Raw genomic sequence first — 22,178 nt, forward strand, 5'->3', positions numbered from 1 at the left:
TGTGTATATATGTGTTGGATGGCATATATGTTATATGTTTTACCTACATCAATGCAAAAGTAAAATAAATTTGTACACGAGGTCCTCACCATGAGACCTAAAATTCAGTACTGGAATATTGTTGGATTGGAGATGGAATCAGAGAGAGGCAGGATGCGTGGAGGGCACAGCATGAACCCCATAGCAGAAGTTGTTTAGTTTTCTCAGCTCCTTTGTCCTTAGACATGAGATGTGTTTGCAGGAGTTTCACTGGAAGCGTGTCTCCCATGTTCTAAGGGGTCTCAGAGAGCAGCTATTTCTCCATGTCTTTGCGAGAAAGAAAAAGTTGTTTGTGTCTAATGTAAACAGGTGTTTGGCCAGCAAGACCGCCCACGCCAATGATACCCCCAGTGTCCATACGCGATGACCCCAGGGTTCACCCACAGGGGTGAGCGTCGTAAGAGGTGTATGGCATTTGTTTTTCATCTGTAAATTAGGAATAAAAATGCCTGTCCCTCGGGCCTTTTGCTGGCACAAAAATGAAATTATCTAGGAAATGAATACCAAACATTTTATAAGTGTAAACCCTTATTAATAGCATTGATTTAAATGAAGTGAGGTCATATATATATATATATATATATATACACACACACACACACACACACACACACAGAAACTTGCCTAACGTCATTGCAGGGCTGGCAGGGAACTGGGAATCTGATTCCCCACTCTAATTTCCCTTTAGAGGCAAGTGATTCACAGATTTGCTTTAACACAATCAAAGACAAGTGCTTAATGTGCAGAGCAGCGTGATTCATTTCCTGTCAGCTCTAACGATTGTAGAATTCTTCCTAATATGAAACCAAACTCACCCTACTGTAACTTTATTTGCCACTCCCAGGTGTGCCCTGTGGAATTCTACAAAGAAGGCTCAATCCTCTTTAGAGAGTGAAGACTGGTACCGTGTTGTTCTAGGGGCACCTCCTCCCCAAGTCTTCCATTCTTCAAGCTAAACATCACCAGCTGCTCCAATCATTTTTAAGACTACCCTAGCTTGGTGCAACCACTCTGGAAAACAGCATGGAGGTTCCTCAAAATGTTGAAAATAGAACTACCCTATGACCCAGCAATTGCACTACTGGGTATTTACCCTAAAGATACAAACATAGTGATCCGAAGGGGCACATGCACCCAAATGTTTATAGCAGCAATGTCCACAATAGCCAAACTATGGAAAGAACCTAGATGTCCATCAACAGACGAATGGATAAAGAAGATGTGGTATATATACACAATGGAATACTATGCAGCCATCAAAAGAAATGAAATCTTGCCATTTGCGATGACGTGGATGGAACTAGAGGGTTTCATGCTTAGCGAAATAAGTCAATCAGAGAAAGGCAACTATCATATGATCTCCCTGATATGAGAGAGAGGAGATGCAACATGGGGGGTTAAGGGGGTAGGAGAAGAGTAAATGAAACAAGATGGGATTGGGAGGGAGACAAACCATAAGTGACTCTTAATCTCACAAAACAAACTGAGGGTTGCTGGGGGGAAGGGGGTTGGGAGAGGGGGGGTGGGGTTATGGACATTGGGGAGGGTATTATGGTGAGTGCTGTGAAGTGTGTAAACCTGGCGATTCACAGACCTGTACCCCTGGGGATAAAAATATATGTTTATAAAAAATAAAATTAAATTAAATTTTAATAAAAAAAGACTACCTAGCTCCTAGAGTCATCCTCATCCTGGTCACTTTCCCTTTGTCCACTGTCTTCTGACCAGAACAGAGTCACCTCCCACTCTGTGGACACTGCATTTCCACTGAGGCTGAGATCACATGGGCAATCACATCACTCTGCTGACTCACACCGCGTCTGTTATTAATTCCAATTTCTAGGTCTCTGATTTTGTAATGAAGGAGCTATTTGTCTTAATCTTTGGTTAGAGCTAATACCTTATTTCGTTAAATTTCATCTTGTTATTTTGGGCCCATCTTCCAAATTGTCAAGATTTTCTTGGCATCCTAATTCTGTTACCCATCCCATGAAATAACCATACCTCCCCTGGGTCATGGGCAAATTGGTACACTGGGAGCTTGCTCTCTGGTGTGAGATGTGCAAATTAGGAAAAGGTACTTTCATTTGTTAATGGCCAGTCTCATGACACAACCTCTCATTTCAATAGCTGTCTTCAATTATAAAATTATAAACAGCATTCATTACTTTCCTAATTATCCTTCCTGACTCCAGCCATTTGCCGGCTGACCTCTATGGTTGCCGTGTACAAACACTTACTCAGAGAGGAGCTGAAGACACCTAAGCTGTCAAGCTCCATCCCTAAAGAGAAGCAAAGTGCTCAGAAGACACTCGCTCATGGAATGTTCTGCCATATAGGGAATGCTGGGGAAGTTCCAGGCATGAGTGGCTGGCTGGAAAATAATCAGAATCCAAATGCATGCCAAAGTTGGCCCCTTAAAATCCTCCTCACCATTTCTGTTCAAAAGTAATTATCAGGGGCGCTGGGTGGCTCAGTCAGTTAAGCCTCTGCCTTTGGGTCAGGTCATGATCCCAGGGTCCTGGGATGGAGCCACGCATCAGCCTCCCTGCTCAGCGGGAGCCTGCTTCCCCCCTCCCTCTGTCTGCTGCTCCCCTGCTTGTGCTCACTCTCTGTCAAATAAATAAAATCTTAAAAAAGTAGTTATCTTTCATTGTCAGAGTCGGACTAGCTTTATGGAAACTATAAATAAAAGGATAACACTGTGATCAAAACAATAAAACTATTCCCAAAGAAGAGCACAAAGCAAAGGTTGCCTCAGGCAGAACATTATTGAGAGTATTACCATGAAGCATGCATGGGGCCCTCTACATGTGGGGACCTCACTTTGGGTCAGACTTGCTCCAAGCTGGTGAGTAGCAGAGCCAGGAATTGAACCTGGATCTTTTCATCTCTGAGGTCTATACTCCTCATAGCACAGAGCCTGGAAAGAGCACCAGTGAACTCAGTTAACTGTGATAAAACCAGGAGAACCAACAGACAGTGACCCATATCCTGGACACCTGTAACGTGAGGAGAACCCATGGCTGGGCCCACCAAGGTCACATGACCATAGTCTGCAATTGCTGGTGGACAGACATGGAGCTGAGCTGGAGAATCTTCTGGAAAGGGATCCCACAAACTCCTAGAGTTGGGTTGGCCAAGACGAATTACCATTCATTTTACCTTCTGGTCTTCCCTCCACTTCTTTGTGGTAAATTATTTTCCACTGTGGCAAAACAAATATTGGGAGAAAAAGGAAAGTTAATTTTTAAGAGAAAGTGATTTGTCAGTAATGTTTGTCCTCTCACATGGTTCTTAAAATTTGTGTTACAGCCTTGTAGAATATGGGAGGTCAAAGCTATTCTCACGTAGAAAGAAGTGAAACTACCAGCAAAGAGAAAGAAGCCCATGTTTGCCAAGAATTTCCACACAGAGGAGGACCCCAAAGCCCTCAGATATGAAACATGTTGGAAACCATGAACCTGGTGGCGACCTCAGTGTGGGCTAGGTGACAGTAATCATTTCAAGTTTTCATGAACTTGACACCATTTTGCTGTGGTCTGTGGGACACCAGGGCAATTCATGGAGACTTATCAGTTGTACTCTGCCAATTTATCTTAAAATAAATACACTGTGCCCAGTATCCCAGGAGACTATGGTTCCAAGTTAGATCAGAACAGAAATCTAGAGAGTAGATTGTGTCAGTGATAGTCTTGGTGGCTCAGTGGTTAGGCATCAGTGTTTTCTCTGCCAAAACCCAGATCCAACACCCAGCCAAGGACTTGGGAGCTCTGAATGCGGCACTGGAAAGGAACTCACATAAAATATCCCCTCCAGCTAGGAGAATCACCCCCAGCTATTTTTAATTGACATTCCTCTCAGTTTCCTGGTCCCCACATGAAATGTTAAAGTCTGTGGCTTAACAAGTGCCTTGTAAACAGGACAATGATCTCCCTTGGTTTATAATTACTTCCCCCACTTACAGACTTCTAAGTCAATGTTACTCAGAACATAGGGCCCTCACTTTACATCTTTCCTCCAGCCAGCCTCTTTGACTGCTAACCTATACTGGGTCTTTACATTCTATTGATCATTATCTGGATTGATGGCTTTCAAAAGCATTTCATTATCTATACATGAGCTATTAGGTTCACCAATACTCATTTTCATGTTATTTTCAAGATAGATAATAGGTCTTCCTAACAATAACAACAAAAAGGTCTTCTGTCATTTATCCTCTTCCAACAGCTCTTTTCATCTCTAAAGAAATGAAAGTAGTGTTGGTCTTCTAAAAAGTACCTGTGATACACTGGGGTTGTGCTCTCCTTGTCCTAAAATATACATTCCTTGAACAAATAGCAGCATGGCTATAGGGACGTCACGGCCCAGACAATCACACTGACGTTATCTGTATAGGATCTACTAGAGGCTACATGGTCTTTCTGGTCTATTCTTTCAGTACAGGGTGGCAGTAGCATCCATCTGGGGATACAATGAGGAAGAAACACCAATCTTAAAGATGAGAGAAAACATTATTTCTGGAAAATAGCCATGTACCTGTGTCTGATGATGCCTTTTTGACAATTTTGGGATATTTCTGAAATTTTACAAAATAGTAGCTCTCATATTCCATTAAAATAGTTTCAAGGTCAACGTTGTCGCAAACTTCAAAGCGTCGTAACCCCAGTTTAGTTTCTTGCTCCAAAGCATTGGCTGCATCGATGTATCTGGCCATTTCACAGAAGAAAAAAGCAAAACAAAAGAATTAACTCTGGGTGAAATGAATAAAGGCAAACAGGCACGACAAGTCTAAATATGTTCAATACAAACAGTAAGCTTAGGTTAAATAGTACATTAGATGACAATAGGATACGTGATGTTCACCTATAGAGTAAGAAGCCCCACATACGGTAAGGATATGCACGTAGTGTTTTTCAAAGCAGTTGCCTCAGGAAGTTACATACTTACTCTAATGATGTCATCATTGTTCAAAATGTTTTTGGAAATGCATAAAAGTCAAATAAGGAAATCAACTAAGAAAATGTTTTATGCTTTACCTTAACTCATTTTTAGCCTAAAGTGGGTATTTGCCCAACTCTATTACCTCTTTATTCACCAGCACTCCTTTTAGATAACATCGGGCAATTGATAAACCCAAATTCAACCTCAAGAGGCAAGATCTGCCATGATTTTGAAGCAATTGAAAAGGGTAGGTTTTGAGTTTTGAAGGAAATTCTGAAACTATGTTGATCAATATCATTGAGGGAAATTTAGCATAAGAAGACATCATCGGCTTGGATGTATTATTCCTGGTAGTGTTTTCTTCACTCGCACATGACACTAGCAGCTGACTGGGGATGTGAGGACCGTCTTCACCAGGCATTCTTCACTGTCATTTTTAACCTGTTCAGTTGTAGGGCGGTCCAACTTCAGTGGTCTTAGCAATAAAAGCAAATGCTTTGTCTCACTCTGAAAGTGGAAAGACTCTTCAGGTCTTAATCTTAGCTCTTGGCTTCTTATTGAAACCAACAACTCTCTCCTGAAAAGTGTGCAGATATGCACAAGTTAACATACAGTTTCATCCAAGGACCTCAGATTAAGAATTTCTGCTGCAGGACAGAGTTCTTGCTGTTTGATTCCAGTCTGGGAAAGTAGGAGAAAACATTGCTTATTATGCTCTCTTCCCTGCCCCAGATTCAGGTCAGTTGGAAGCCTGAACTTTCTTAAATGAGGTGGCCATGATTATTTCCGGTGACCCTGCTAATTTTAAAAACATTGTAAGTGTCAATTGATAGTCAACCTCTGGTCTTTCTGTCTACCTAATTGTTCCACTTAGCTTATGCCCTTTCTTTCTTTCTTTTCTTTCTCTCTGCACCTGCTAGAACATCCTCATCCATCGTGTCTCTCTATCCATGCTCCATACATATTCCATACTCCAGACATCTTTCAAGACCAGCTCGCATCACCTTCTCTACAAAGCTTTTTCCGATTGTTTATTTCAATCCACTATAATCTATCCTCTTTGTGAAGATAAGTTCTTAGTATTTTGTTAAGGGCAGGTCTACTTTTCTGAAAGTTTACTTTTCATCTTGAGAATCCACTCATAAGTACCTTAACCAGGGGATTCTCAGGACAATGATCAACTCTAGTCGAATTTTCATTAATGTGAGATGCAAGGGGCCATCTTGTGGCAGAAAGGGGAAATGCATGCTTTGTGAATAACAGTAAACGCTGTAGCAGAAGGGATAAACTACTACGCTGACTTTTCTTTGTCTTTGTTTTCACAGTTCTTCCTGATACAGCGCCTTCAGCGCCTTCGCAGGGTTGACACCTGGGGCTGGATAACCGTTGTGGGTTGCTGTCACGTGCATGGAAGGACGTTTAGCAGCATCCCTGCTCTCTCCCTCTGGGTGCCATTGTGGCAGTCAAAAAAACGTCTCCTGACATTGCCAAATGTCCCCCAAGGGGCAAAATTACCCCAGTTGAGAACTGCTGCCGTAACTTGAAAGTTCAAGCCCTAAGCCTGAAACCCAAATATTTTCTTCCTGGCCGAGGCTTGGAAAGAAAGAAAACTCAAAAGTAAATAGTGGATGAGCTCTCTTCCTCACAAAACCCAGAACACCTTCAGCCTTCATGGCAAGGGCTTGCACGTTTCTGAATCAGGTAGGTGGCCAAACTCAAATGCTTTTCCATTTCCTCTCCTGCCAGTCAACAAATGGCATTACCCAGCAAAGAGAGCCAAGCACAGGTCATCAGGTAAATGCGATACCTTTATTTTTAGGGAAGGAGAATTGAGGACTAAGAGCATTATCTCTGTGTAGATACCCAGCAGTGGGACCCCAGGGAATCTTATTTGATAGGGCTGAAACCTGAAGGGGAAAGGGAAGGTATTTCAGGAACAGGGTAGCTTTGTTAAAGTTTTCAAATGCGTAATGGGAATAATATCTATGTAAATGAGGCAATAAAAGTCCGTGTCTGTGTTGCTGAACATGAGGGCATCGATAGGCAGAGCACAAGGGATTTTTAGGGCGAAGCTATTGGATATGATACTGCAATGCCAGATCTATGACATTATGCATTTGTCAAAGCTCACAGAATTATACAGCCCAAGAGTAAACCCTGATGGAAACTATGGACATCAGCTAACATTAATGTATCAAGATTGGTTCTCCAGTTGTGACAAATGTACCACGCCAATATAAGAGGTTAATAATAGGGGAGACTGGCTTGGGGGATTCCCAGTAGGTGGGAACTCTCTATACTTTCTGCTCAGTTTTTCTATAAATAGAAAACTATTCTAAAAAATAAATTCTATGAACTATTTTGTTAAGTGTGTATCTGGAAAAGTGGGGGTCAGGGAAAGAGGATTCATCTCTGTAAACATTTGTAATGTAACATACCCTTCTTGTGTTAAGTAATGCAAAATCAAAATAAGGAGATTTTTTCGCCGTGCTTCTGTCCTCATCTCACACTGTGAACAAAAAGGAAAATTTAGATGGGATGACAATGAGATAGAACACTGTTTTTAGAGCAATAAACCGCTGAAGGTAAATGTAACCTGTCAAAACCAGGAAGCATGATTTAAAGGCTGGAAGGCAGTTTGATGTCCCTAAGGATATATAAAGTTATTTTCCATTGTCTTCTTCTTAGAGCTGCCTTCTCATTTGCAAACTGAAGATATGATGATTTAAATTAGAATTGTACTTTACTAGTCAACTTCTTACAGCCAAGCTAATTGGCATTTTATTGCTCATAACTGCAAAGAAGCAAATATATACACTCCTCTTTGGGCCAGGTTAGGAGAGTGATGGTAAAAAGAAGCTCATGACCTAGAAATCAGCTCTGACATCACAGGTCCTCACCTGATACAACTGCACTTCCCTTAGAGTCCCACCCAGTCCCAGCACAAATGTGGGGACAAATTCCAGTAAGCCATTCAGCAGGTGGCCACACAGCAAAATGCCCAGAATATCCACTAAGAGTAGCAGAGGTCAGAAAAGGGAAATTCCTGCATAAATGCATCTGCACATTTTTTTAGGGTTCATGTGTTCCATTTAGTTACCGGGCATCTCAAATTCCCCTGAAATGTATTCATAAAATACCTACTTTCAGCAATACCTCCCTGCTTATCTAACATTTTTATCTAAGGAGAATACAGGTAAGAGCTGTATAAAAACAAAAAAGGCCCGAGTGACCCAAATCGTATCATAAAAATCTATGTGCAAACACTCACGCTCACAACGCATACAAAAACTTTTCAGATATGCATCCAAAGCTTTCTAAAAGTTAATGTGATGAAATTAAAATGTACATATGGCTGTTTAAAATTCAAGCAGTACTATAAATCATTTTTCTTCTTACTTTGCTTTTTTACTGTGCAGAAACATACCTAACATACAACGTTCCATTTCAGCCATTTATTCATACAATTTAGTGGCATTAAGCTCATTTACCTTGTTGTGCGACCAATCACCACCATCTGTCTTGGGAGCTTTTTGATCTCTCCCAACTGAAACTCTGTATTCATTAAACGATGATGCCCTCCACCCCCCCATCCCCTTAACCCCAGTGACCACCACTTTCCTTTCCCTCTCTGTGAACTGGTCTCATGGAAGTGGACTCCTACAGTGTTTGTTCTTTGGTGTCTCGCTTATTTCACTCAGCAAATGTCATCAAGGTTCATCCATGGTGTCATGTGTGTCCAATTTTTTTCTTCTTTTCAAGGCTGAATAATAGCACTATGCATTTTTAAGGAAAACTGATAGTCTCTGCCCCACTCCACTACCCCACCTCCCAACCCCTCCCTAGAGGCAACAACCTTAACTACTTTAGTTGTTTCTGCTGATATTTATTTCCGTGTTTCTAAATAGGTCAGTTTTCCATGATACATGAATGTTAGGCATTAACTAGTCACACCCCGTTAAGGTAGATGAAAACTAAGCAGTCATCCAACTTCTCCCCCTACCCTGCCACTGATATCAGTATTCCAGGATTCTATTATTAGAACCATGTAAACAGTGTTCACAGCCAAGTCAGAAAGTACTTTTTCTTTCTGTACATTGTTTTTCTTAGAATGAATAATTGCCTCTTTTTTTTTTTTTTTTTTAGCTTGGTTACTCTTCTGTATACCTATTGCTAATTTTCAAACACCAACACACCTCTAAAGACCCCTCATCACTTTTCTCACCATCAAATACATCTGAAAATGTGTCATTTACACTCCCTTTTATCCCCCCAAGACTTCCCTTCAGTTCAATAGAATTGTCTCAGAATTCGTGACAGGGAATAAAGCTTAGGATTGCTCATTGTTCTGTGGCACTTCTGTTGCTTTAGCAACACGTATATTTTAGATTGGGCCCCAATCTAAGATATCTTAGAGTTGATCACACTAACAGTATGAAAGCTTCTACAAAAAAATCTTACACTATCCTGATATTAAGATGTTTATCACTGGCAGTATTCGCTCACCTTTCTGAAGATGTTGACACAACGATTCTTGGTAAAGACTGAAGCCTTTTGAATTTACCATATATAATAACTTTGACTTTGCTGGTCAAAACCACCCCCCAACCCCTGCCTTTTTGGGGGGGAATCTGGTTCGCCTTGCCTCTAGCGCCATCTAGTGTATTAGGAGGGGAAGCACTTCATGAAATACAGGTCAGTTCCAAATTATTATTTGCATAATAAAGATGACAGTTATCACAAAATTCAGTCCAAATCAAGTTTGCAAAATAAAAATATAACCACCTGTTAAATAAGCAATAGTAAAAGTGATAGAATGTTTCTAAATATACAAATTCTCAAGTTCACACTTGGAGTTTTGATGAATTTGAAGAGTCTAGAAGGTACTAGGTGATCATTGAGTCTCAGGAACCCAAGATCCAGATAAATTAAGAGATACGCTCAAAAGCCTGTGGAGTTGAGATTAGAACCCAGTGCTCTTCTCCCCATCACTTCCTCCCCTGCTCTCATCCCCTCCTCGACCATCCCCACCCCACCCCTTCACATTAACCACAGACTACAGAAAAGCTGCTATTTTAACTTGCCAAAATCCGTCTGCCAGATTTGCTAACATCAAACAGTCATGGCTACCAGACAGTCTTTCTTAGCTGACCCCACATAGTAACACATGAATGGTGTCTCTTACAAGAGCCATGAGAGCCGTGTCCATTCTCAGAGGGAATTCACCGGACACTGACTAGTGCCATTTCCAACCGGAGAGTGTTTTGCAAACTGTGGAGTGCTGTGACCGTAGCAGGGTCAGTGATCAGTGGCTGCTCCACAGCTGTTAGTTGCTTTGTTCATGTATTTCAGAGTCCATCCTTCACACTGGAGGCATGCGCTTCTTCCTAATCTAAACGGGCACAGATGCACCTGTTCTCTTACGAGTAGGATGCTAAGATTAGCTAAGGAGCGTTTTGCTTGTGCTCCCCAGGACTGCACATGATGCACTGGGTTTGGCTGATAGCTCTGAATGTCCTGAAGATGAGGGTCTGGGTAGAGCCTGAAAACTTATTAGGGGAACAGGAAAAGATCTTGGGAGAGATGTTTGTTGTTTTGGGTTGTTTCTTTTTTACAGAAACAACCCAAATCGTATCAAGAGAGCACAAGCAGGGGAAGTGGCAGTCAGGACTCCATCCCAGGACCCAGGGATCATGATCTGAGCGGAAAGCAGATGCTTAACCGACTGAGCCAACCAGGAACTCCAGGAGAGATGTTTTTAAAAGGGAATGGGAGCAGGGCATCTGGCTGCTTCAGTGGGTGGGATGTGAGACTCTTGATCCCAGGGTCATGAGTTCGAGCCTCACACTGGGCATGGATCTCACTAAAAAATAAAGAAAAAATAAGAAAAGAAAAGGGATGGGGAAGCAGAGGAAGATGGAGGAATGGAGATGGGTAATAGTTAAGGGGTACAATTTCTTTTTGGGGTAGTGAAAATGTTCTGGAGTTACTGTGGTCATTCTTGTATCTCTCTGTAAATATACTTTGGGTGAATTGCGTGGTATGCTAATTGTATCTCAAAGAAGGCTGTTTTGAAATGCCAAAAACAAATGGAGATAGGTAGAGAAAAGAAGGTTAAAATGAAGGTGAATGATTTGAATAACCTTTTTACCCTGATCTCTAAAACAAATGATCTGACCAAAAAATGGAAATTATTTCATGCAACATTTTGGAGCACTTCAAAATGGAAATGGTGGGGAGAAAGAGCTGCTTATCGCCCACACCACTGTGAGAGCCTGCTCACCAGCCTGACGGCAGAGCCTGGTCCCATCCTGGGCTGGGCTGCCACTGGCGCTCCTTTATGTGCTCTGATGACCAGCTGTAGCGAGCGAGCTCAGTCCAGGTGAGTCCAGGTGAGACATGCTGGGCAGAGAAGAAAACGCAAAACCATCCAGAAGGCTTTCACTTCCCTTTACTGTAGACATTTTTTTTGTTTTGTTTTGTCATTATTGGCTATGCACATAAAAGTTGAAGAAACCACCTTAAGCATCATTAATATTTCCTCGGTTCATTGGACAAAAATAAGCTTCTTTCAGTAAGAATCTTCAATTTCTTTAAATGCAGAAATCTTAATAATGTTATCCAGATAATACTCAGGCTTGGCAAGGGGCGAAAGAACATGCACTCAGCCGTTACTGGTGGAAATGTAAACTAGGACAACCCTTTTACAGAGCAAATTGGCAAAATCTATCAAAATGAAAAATGCACGTACTTGTTGACCAGCAATTCCACTCCCAGCAATTTACACTATAGAAGATCAATTATACTGTATTATAGAAATAGTCCATGTATGCACAATGATTAATGTTCAAGGATATTTAGTACGGCATTATTCGTATTCACAAAAAAATAGAAATAAGCTATAAATGCCCATTAGTGATTAAGTCACAGCAGGAACTCACAGTGGAAAGCAAGACACTAGTCAGAAGAATGAGGTGGGTGGGGGCGCCTGGGTGGCTCAGTGGGTTAAAGCCTCTGCCTTCAGCTCAGGTCATAATCCCAGGGTCCCGGGATCAAGCCCCACATCAAGCCCCACAACAGGCTCTCTGCTCAGCAGGGAGCCTGCTTCCCCTCCTCTCTCTCTCTCTCTGCCTGCCTCTCTGTCTACTTGTGATCTCTGTCCGTCAAATAAATAAATAAAATCTTTAAAAAAAAGAAGAAGAAGAAGAATGAGGTGGGTCTCTACACACTGACAAGGAAAGATTCTGAAGACATTACGTTTTCTCTCCACCCACTCGCTGCCCACCCCAAATATTCTGTTACTCAGGGAAAGAAAGTTTAAAATACAGGCTTGAATTAAATTTAACAAAGGAAAAAGTTCAAATAGTACAAACAGTTTAAAAAGAGAAGATTCTTTCTCCATGCTACCCACTATTTTTAATTTCTTGTGTAATGGTTCAGAAAGGAATTACGAATATGGCAACATGCGTATGCGCAACTTTTTAAAAATTTACAAAAATGGAATAATTTTGTTTATGCTGTTGGGCATCTTGCTTCCCTCCCCCTTAATAATATGTTTTGAAAATCTTTCTACCCCAGCATATGTAGATCTACCTAATTCTAAGGCCTACTGTAAAGTGAAAAGTCACAGAAATACACAGTCACAATCTTTCACTCATAGAAAAAGTAAAGACTAAAAACCCAGGTACATTATTACCTGTGGGTAGAGGAAGGCCTGGGGGCACAGCAACTTAGGGGTCAATCCATATACTTCTGAATTATTTAAATTTAATGTTGACAAGTAAGAAGCAAACATAACCTCTACTTGGGTTCAACTGTTCCCAGATCAGAAAATTTCTGGGCCAAAGAATTACATCCAGCACCTTCACAAAGAGCCACTCTGACATCTGGGTTCTTTGCCCCAGTCTTGGGAGGTGTGGGGTGCAGGGCCATGTTCTTTCACTGGGAGGGAAAGATCCATACAAAGTCACTTGAAGTCACCTCCTCCACACCACACTTCCCACCCCCTGGGACTCCAAACCCCACCTCACCTCACTGCACATGTGCAGATGCAGAGAAACCTAAGAGTTTTCTCATCCACCATCCATAGCTACACCTTGGGTCTCACACCCACCCCGATAAAACTTGAGCTGGAGGATCTTTCAGAATTATCTCCCTCAGATTCTTGTTAGCATCCTTGGAGTGCCACCCGAACAGTGACTCACTGACCTGGGGAACTCACAGTAGAGCATGATGAAGAGGGAGGCAAAGCTCTCATTCTTGGGACAGAGGTACCTCTGGAGCCTGGGCTGATCTTGGCCATGTTGGCCATACTCTTCAGAGAATATAAATAACCTAGCAGAGAGCTTGTCCAGGGCTTTGACTGCATTTCTGGAAAATGGTAGCTGTCCCAGCTCTAGTCAAGAGTATTTCTAGGGGTCTTTGACTAGAATCACCAAGTTTGGCAAATAGTCCTGATGTGTATGGCAGACAATGGGGATTGAGGGACACCCTTTGGTTCAGTGACTTAGAATTCTGTTTGGTAATGAAGCTGCTCCAAAAAGGGCTTTCTGACTAAGCACATGGCAAAACAGCTTGTATTTGGGGGCTCCAGGCCTTGAAATAATACTTCAACTTTTTCTTGGAAATTAGTTTGATGGGAATTCAGAATTAAGTGAGAATAGAAAAAAGATATAAGAAAATACTATTCACATATCTAATGCTAAATATTTAAGATGTGCTATTACTTGAAACACAGAATGTGGTCTCATGAATTTGTTAATTAAGAGTGTAAAGTTTACCAGATCTGTAACATCTTTATTCTCATGCCATTCAGATTAGCACAGAAAGTTGTTTTCTGAATTAAAGAAGTAAGAATGGGCCACCAACAAATGGTCAATTTAAACCGTGAAAGATGGTATACCCCTGAAATGGACACAATTAGATGCTCAATTAATTTCTGTCTACCAAAGAGAGGAGGTCCAGAAGTGAACATCTAACTGCGGTGTCTCATTTGTCTCTGCTTCAATGATCTGGCTGTTTTCTTCTTCCTTCATTTCCTTTGTGGGCAATTGTGCAACAAAAATGCCTCCCTTATCAGATTCAAAATTGAATCCTATGATACTGTAGCCTGAGGAAAAGGAAGCATTGAATATCATTCCTAGTTTTAGACCCAGAAGATATTTAGGAAATGTTACTGTATATACACCACATGCAACATTAGTGCTTTTAATTTCTTTTTTACGGGTGCAATGGAGATTAATTTGCATGAGCTCGTTTCAATTTCTGTAATAAGATCCAAATTCTGCATTAAGCTTTCCATCTCAAAAACAAACAGTTAAAAAGGACACATTTCTTCTTTCAAATGTTTTTAGTATAGTTCTATTTTACAGTCCCTGCATCTAATATTCACTTAAAAGCTTGAATATATACCCATAGGTTCTAATTTGTTTTTTGTTTGTTTCCTGATTACCTCCTGTTTCTACCAGGAAACTTCCTAAGTTTCAAATGCTGTAAACTTGACAAAGCACTGGAACTACCAAGAAAGTGTCTACAGATCCAGGAAAGGCATTTAGTGTATTAGTATAAAGTCAGAACTGATCAGCTGTGCTCAGGAACAGTGTTCCACGAGAGGAGGCATTTGCGTGTTAATCCTGAGTGTGAACTGATTATGGAATTTGGGATTTCAGAGAACTATAAAGTCTACTGAAAAGGGAGACGTTCCATACCACATCATTGTTATTCAACACTGCACTAGGTTAGGGAATTACGATATTTGTGTTTTTTCCAAAAGCCATGCTGACACAAGCTACTTTCTGTTTATCACAGAGCGGCGCGATAGGGAGATCAGACAGCTGTCACAGGAGTTGTCGGTTCCCTGATGTGTGCAAGGTGAGGTTCTCAGTGTCACCACTAAGCTAAATAAGAGGATTTAACTGAAATTCATCAAGCCTTTAGAACCAACTTCTCATTCACCAGTGATAGAGCAGCAGGTGAGATCTCAAGGAAGCAGTGAGACAAATCTGGAAGGGGAGATGTTCCAGACAACAATCCTCCTGGTTTCTTGAACTTGAACAAGCCAGTGTTGTTAAAAATAAAATAACAATAGAGAAGGTAAGGGGTGAGGAAAGCTCTGGTGATTCAAAGAGACGTGAGGGCTACAACAACCAGATACAATGCAAGATCCAGGTCAGAGAACCAGCTGCCTAAAGAACACTATTTAATATGATTTCATTTTGATAAAACGTGTGTGTGTGTGTGTGTGTGCGCGCGCGCGTGTGTGTGCGCACATGTATCTGTATATACACCCATAGAAAAGGATCTGGAAGAGTGTCTATCCATACACTCACCTTTGGTTAACACCTTAGTGTATCCGGGAGTGGGAATGTGGTGTTTTTATTTTATTTATTCTCTTTGTTCCCTTTAAACTTGACTTGCGGTTATGGAAGCAATCACGTGATATTAGAACTATCAATTGATACTACTAAGAATATCAAAAACAGTAATAACTGCCAAGAATTCTTAAATCTAATAAATTCTAAGACTTGAGAAAGCTTTAAAACCTAGAATAATGGGGGAGGGAATATAGGTTACCATATAAACAAATTATGTAAACAATATTAAGACAACTGGAAAGAATTGAGGGAAAAGTTGATAATGCTTCACACTGTATACCTATAGAACTGTTCAAAAGATTAAAAATTTTAAATATAAAAAATAAAGGAAGAACAACCATGGAACTTTCCTGATTGGAGCAAGAGGTCTGGCATTCCTGGAGATCCAACTAGGATCTAATCAGGTCTGAGCTAATCTAAGGAACTGTGATCAATGCTGTCATCTTAAGACTATTAAGTGATTATTTTTTTTAAGATTTTATTCATTTATTTGACAGACAGAGATCACAAGTAGGCAGAGAGGCAGGCACAGAGAAAGGAGGAAGCAGGCTCCCCACAGAGCAGGGAGCCCCATGTGGGGCTCGATCCCAGGACCCTGAGACCATGACCTGAGCCAAAGGCAGAAGCTTAACCCACTGAGCCACCCGGGCGCCCCAAGTGATTATTTTTAATGGTAATAATAGTCATAAAATGTAGTCCTTCTAAGAGAAGGGTAAGGCCTTCGAGGATAATTGGGTTGGGGGCGGGGCCCTTAGGCTGATCTGGCTCAGGCCCCACCATGGACGTTCAGATGGTCCGAGCCAATGGCTGTTCATTCATTGAAGAATTTGTTTGATGCTTGTGTCACACTGATTTCGGGGCAAGCCTAGGTAGGGGCTATTACCGGCCTCACAGGGCTACACTGTCCGACTTTAGACTAATCCTGTCTCTAGGCCTCAGCTCCTCCCCCTGTTCAGAGGTGAGGGCTCACCCTAGCCCTGTGCTTCCTGGATTCAGATTCCGGCTTCATTTCTTTCTGCTATGTGACCCCATGCAAGTTAATTCGATCTCCCTGAGCCTCAGTTTCCTCATATAAAATGGGGGAATATCACTCGTGTTTCTGGGTTGAGGTGAAAATTAAGATAGCCAACAGCAGGCGCAGGGCACGAGGATGGTCACTGCTGATGGGCTCCTGCTGATTCTCAGGATCGCAGAGGGGCGGAGCAGCCCAGGGACCACCCACAGGAGTTCATTTCTTTGGGGCGCGCCACTGAGAGTGCCCAAGGGAGAGCGGCTGGGATACTTATGAGGCCAGGATCTAGCGAGGGGTCTTCTTCTGTCCTGGGCTGCACGCTGCCGTGGCTCCGCTCCCGGAGGAGCAGAAGCCGGGGTGTCGGGAGCATCCAGACTGCAGACCCAGTTCCCTCCCGGCGCACCCAGCCACAGGTGCGATGGAGCCCGGCTCAAGGCCTCAGCAGCGAGGTAGCTCGGGCGGTGGCGGCAAGGTCGGGGCACTCAGTTGTGCGGGAGCTGAGGGCTTGGCTGCTAACCAGCCTCTACCCAAAGAAGCAGCAACAAGATTTGAGGAGGCCGTCCGCCTGCGGGGCTCATCTCTAGCCATGCTCACAGAGAATTGGGGGGGAGGGCCGCCGACAGTCACTCACTTGCACAGACACCGGCAGAATTGACTTCTGTGAATCAGACACTGAGACCTACCTTGGGAGGAAGATTCCTCAAAGCGCCCTGGCACAGCTCTTCAGGAGGCCGGAATGGAGGGAGACGACCCACAACCCTGCAAAGCCTCCAGGTGTAGGCAGGACTGCCCTGAGCACAGACAGAAAACACACACACACAGGCCCCACCTGGTGTTCCACAGTCCTGAGAGGAGACAAGGAAGAGCCACAGAGATACTCCAGTTTGGTCCTCAGAGCAGGAATCTTCTGGTTACTCCCCGGGAGCAGTCTGGGGACAGGCACAGATGGCCAACGCAGGCCCATGTTGCATGCTAGAGGCCTGGGGAAGGCCACTCTGCTGCCTCTCAGGACAGACCGGGGCTCAGGCAAGAAGGCCACCCAGGTGGCCCCAAGGGGAAGGGGCGGTGAGTCAAAGCAAGGGGCACCCATCATCCTAAAGGGACAAACTCCTGGTAGGTACCAAGAGCCGTGAGGAGTCCAATGCTTTAATCAGCCAGAAATCACACCAGGTCTTCTTCAGAAAGGAAAGCCCAAGGCTTCTGTCCTGAGACAACACAAAGAAGACAGGCCTTCTGTAGGGGTGTCAAGAAAGAAGGAAAGAGGGCCACTGCACCCCTACGTTTTCACCTCCGTGGGTGGTTGCTTCGGATGCCTTAAGCAAAAGCGCAAGGCTCCCAGAAAACCAAATCAGACAAAAACAAGCAAAGTCTAGACAGCTTAGACGTAGGAAAGTGGGCAGGAGGCCTGTTGCCCAAGGTGAAAGAGAAAGTTCTAACAGCTCAAGGACTCAGGAAGAGAAAATAAAAGCTTCTGATGTAGACAGCAAGTCGGTGGGCTCCTCTGTGATGCTGAGATCTGCATCATGAATTGGAACCAGCCACTGTGCCTCTATGTCCCCCAAGAAAAAGGAAAAAGGAAATAATCATGAAAACTTCCCCTATTGCATTTGGAGAAAAAGGACTTAAAAATGATTCTAAACGCACTAGTGAAAACGTGGACTCAGGCCAGAGGTTACCTGAGGTGAACAAAAGCAAGTCAGAGAAGCCGCAGCCAAGCTGAGAGAGGTCCCCACTGAAGCACTGCCAGCGTTGCCAGACCTTCCATTGCCCACGGTACAGGCCGATTACTGACCACTTCTGCCCTTGAGTCAGTGTCCTCCTTCCAAACCAAAGCAAGAAGTACTGTCTTCACCCCTGGAAGAGGAAGCAGCTGGATTTCCTGGGGGCAAAATGAATTCGAAGATGCAGATGTTTTCTGGTTCCAAGTGTGCCTAGCTCCACAAAATGATCCCCCTGAGCAACTGTGCATCCCGGGACTTAAAAACAACATCCATCTTGGAAGCGGGAGGATATCACCCATTCTGTTCTTGAGCCCATCCACTTTGGAGACTTTATGCCGATCAGCTCTATCGCATAAATATACAATCACGTCCTAGTTGGAGAAACATACATTATGGAAAATTCATTGTCACTGAAACTTTAAGAAAGTCCAGAAGATCATGGGGCATGGTAGGAAACGTACGTGTGGCTTTGGGATGCCCAAGAGCGGCAGCTACAGAGTACTGACAACAAATATCCAATCTGCACCTGCCAATAAGGGCAGACCCTTTTCAACTGTGTGACCTGGCCCCCTTCTCGTGTCTGAAGGAGCCAGGAGAAGTTTGAACTAGGAGGAGCAGATCAAGCCAGCATCATCCCTCCAGGAAGCAGCCATGCTCCCTGCCACAGTGACGGAGCGACCGTCTGAACCTCTTCTTGGGGAAGCCACGCTCTGACAGCCTGAGCTCCAGCAGGGCCAAGGGGCACAGTGGTGAGCAACAGGAAACCCACCAAGCAAACTGCCCAGATGATGGCCAAGACAATGAAAGATTCCAAGAAGAGATTCTCCCACCGGTAAACTAAGGACTTGCCCTGGACATGGAATCTGGGGGCAGGAAAACACAGGCAGTGGGGATTAGGGGATAGGACTTCTGAAAGAGACCAGAATCTTTTGCTTTGTGGAGACTTTTGGACTCTGACTCCTGGACTTTTCCAATATTGCCCCTGTGAGCCTCTGTGCCACAGCCTCCCTGCCTGGAGAATACTTCAGAATGCTGAAGATGGGAAGCCTGGGTTTCACTGGGGATTTTAAGATTGATTATACTTTTGTCAAGTCGCCTCTCAGTAAACAACAAGACATCGTTTTGGTTAATAAATAGTATCCCCAGATTGTACTTAAATAAAGAAATAAAACTACTTAGCATGGTTTTGTTTTGTTTTCTAATCTCAGAGTAAATAAGGCCTTCTTAGACACAAACCCCAGAAAGCACTAATGAAAGACTGATAAATTTAGCTACATTAAAACTTAGGAAATAAAAAACAAGGTCAAAGGACAATAATCCGGGAAAGATATTTACAATTTTATTAATATTCAAAAGGCCAAATTCCTTTATATATAATGAGTACCCACAAACCAACAGGGGAAAAAATGCCAACAATTTACTACAAAAATGGGCAAAACAGAGGAGAAGATAGACCACTGAAAAAGAAACACATGTGAGTCTTAAATATATGACAAGATGCTCAATCTTATAAAAATGCAAATGAAAGACATAATGTGATACAAATTTCTACGTATCAGATGAATAAAGTTCAAAAGAACAGCCGGCTGTGTTGGCGCAAATTACCACTCATTACCAGCAGACGCAGAAATTGATACAACTTTTCCTGAAGTTACGAGGCAAAATGTCGACTGTGTATGTTCTTCGGTACAGCCGTATCAGTCTTAAGACGAGAGACTGAATATATCAATAGCTAGTGGTCAGACTCACATAATTTCAGGAAGCCAAACCGTAACCACTGCAGCAACCATCCCAGAAAACCAAACCACTAACTCTACAGCAAGCCGTCCAGCAACTGGAATCATAGCCTCTGTGGTAACTGGCCCAGAATGGTCAGGATTTGGTCAACAACTGTCAGCCTCCCGATTTTTTGCCCCCAGCTTCCAGATGAGGACCAAGCAAAGAAAGCCAAATACAGTCTCCAAATCAGTCACATAAGATACCCTGCTTCTCGTTAGCCTGCATTCAGCTGTCCCAGGTCAACAGCCTCTCGTCAGCTATTTTCTGACGAGCTTTTTTCACTGCCAAGCTTTCCCACTCCTTTGCCTGCCTTTGATTCTCTGCCAAATGCAAGTGATGGTACCTGACTCCCTTATTCCAGCACATTCTCTATAAAGGGCTTCTGCTCTCATTTGGATGGTGTTCATTTATTTCCATAAGAATTTTATTGTACAGATGCATGTATGTCAAATATGCACACATAAAAACTCTTAAATATAGCAATTTCACTTAGAAGATTTTACCCTACAGATATACCTGTGTGGCGGGTGTGTGTGTGTTCATTAATACACGGACGTGATCAATGCATTTGAAGCCACTTTTTCCCAAGTTCATTTACCTCCCACTAAGAAGCTAAGATGCTGAGTAATATGTTTGACAACCTCAAGGTGCTATAGGTACAAAAGTTGGAATCCAGGACCCAAGGGCTCAGTCCCATGAATAAGGACAGAGGAGTAGTTAAATTGCCCAAGATTATTCTCTCATTCTCTATGTGGCCCAGAAAAATCTCAGTCCCTGAGACTGGATTAAGATGTTCCTAGATTGAGGGGCACTTTGATGATTTAGTTGGTTAAGCATTTGACTCTTGATCTCAGCTCAGGTCTCAATCTCAATATTGTGAGTTCAAGCCCCATACTGGGCATCACTGATTGTGGAACCTACATTAAAAACAAAACATGCTCCTGGATTGCTAGTACCTCCCACAGGCACAATAATGCCTCTTATCCCCGCTTCTATTCAACATTTTGTTAGAGGTCTTAATCAGTAAGATTAAGCAAGAAAAACAAATGGCAAAGAATTGAAAGAATTAACTCTGTCTTTCTTCATGGATAATATGATTGCATAGATAAAGAAGTCAAAAGAATCCACAAATAATTCCTAGAATAAATGAATTTAGGAATATTGCTCAAATAAAATCAATATATGAAAATTAATTGTATTTCTACACATCAATAACATAAGATGAAGTTTAAAAAAACAAGAAACCCTTTACAGCGATGTAGAAAACATTTACAATAGCATCAAGGACTGAAAGTATAGCTAACAGAAGATGGGCAAAATCTCTATGCAGAAAACTTCTTGATTCCTACTGAAAAGAATTAAGAAACTTGGAATAAAAAGGATAGGGATTGATCGGAAGACTCGTTGTTTTTTATCAGTTCTCTTCAACTTTATCTTCAGGTTCAACTCCATCCCAGTCAAAATCCAGCAATCTTTGTGGAATTTGACAAGTTGATTCTAAAACACATAACTATGTGTTGTCAGTAATAGTAACCACCTGACAAAAACGAACGAGTAGAAGTCTTTGCTTTAATAGATACCAAGATTGTGCCACTACAGTTATTAAGATAGAGTGGTATTAGCGTAGGAAGTAGACAACTAGACTAGTGGAACAGACTTGAGGGCCCAGAAACAATTCTGCATATACATGGACAAAGAACAGTGTGGGGAAGGACATCTTTTCTGTAAATGCTTCTGGAAAAATTATATGCCTACCTCATCCCTTACACACAGATGTGTGTGTGTGTGCGTGCACACACACACAAATCAGTTTTGCATGAATTACAGACCTAAATGTGAACACAGTAAGATTTTTAGAAGATAATACAAGAGAATATCTTCATGATTTTGGAATAGAGAAAGATTTTCTTAGGATACCCAAAACCCACTAACTGTAGAAGAAAACATGAATAAAATGAACTTTTTTAAAAATATGAATTTGTGTTCATAAAAGTGAACATGTTGGTATGCTGCAAATATCAGCACTTAAAAGAATTAATATACTAATGTATAGTGAGTTCCTCCCAAAACAATTAAAAAGACAAACTCATCCAATAGAAAAACGGACAAGAGAAATAGGTACTTTGCAAAATGAGATATTCAAATGGCTAAGAAACTAACAAAAAGGTACTTGACCCCATGTATTCTCAAGGAAACGTAAAATAAAGGATAAATAATTGAGAACAAGTATTGCTTAGATGTAGAGCAATGGGAATTATCATGCATTGTAAGGGCAATAATAAACGGATATAACCACGTGGGAAATTATTG

At 42.3% G+C, this 22,178-nt stretch overlaps 1 protein-coding gene across 3 annotated transcripts in view; it reads right to left on the bottom strand.

The window, feature by feature from the left end:
- Positions 1 to 22,178, bottom strand: part of KATNAL2 (katanin catalytic subunit A1 like 2) — a 67,457-nt gene that overhangs the window by 34,687 nt on the left and 10,592 nt on the right. Inside the window, exons 2-4 of one of the 3 annotated variants that reach the window (XM_032859463.1) lie at positions 7,422 to 7,492; positions 4,579 to 4,748; positions 3,205 to 3,247 (exon numbers count right to left, since the gene is read on the bottom strand). In XM_032859463.1, coding sequence (XP_032715354.1) covers positions 3,205 to 3,247; positions 4,579 to 4,748; positions 7,422 to 7,492 — 284 coding nt within the window. Of the gene's footprint in view, positions 1 to 3,204; positions 3,248 to 4,578; positions 4,749 to 7,421; positions 7,493 to 9,489; positions 9,533 to 22,178 lie in introns of those variants that run through there. The other 2 variants (XM_032859464.1, XM_032859465.1) reach the window with 2 other exon arrangements.

The sequence above is a fragment of the Lontra canadensis genome, unplaced genomic scaffold (assembly GCF_010015895.1).
Source record: "Lontra canadensis isolate GAN:19392208 unplaced genomic scaffold, GSC_riverotter_1.0 scaffold17, whole genome shotgun sequence".
NCBI classification, from domain to species: Eukaryota; Metazoa; Chordata; class Mammalia; order Carnivora; family Mustelidae; genus Lontra; species Lontra canadensis.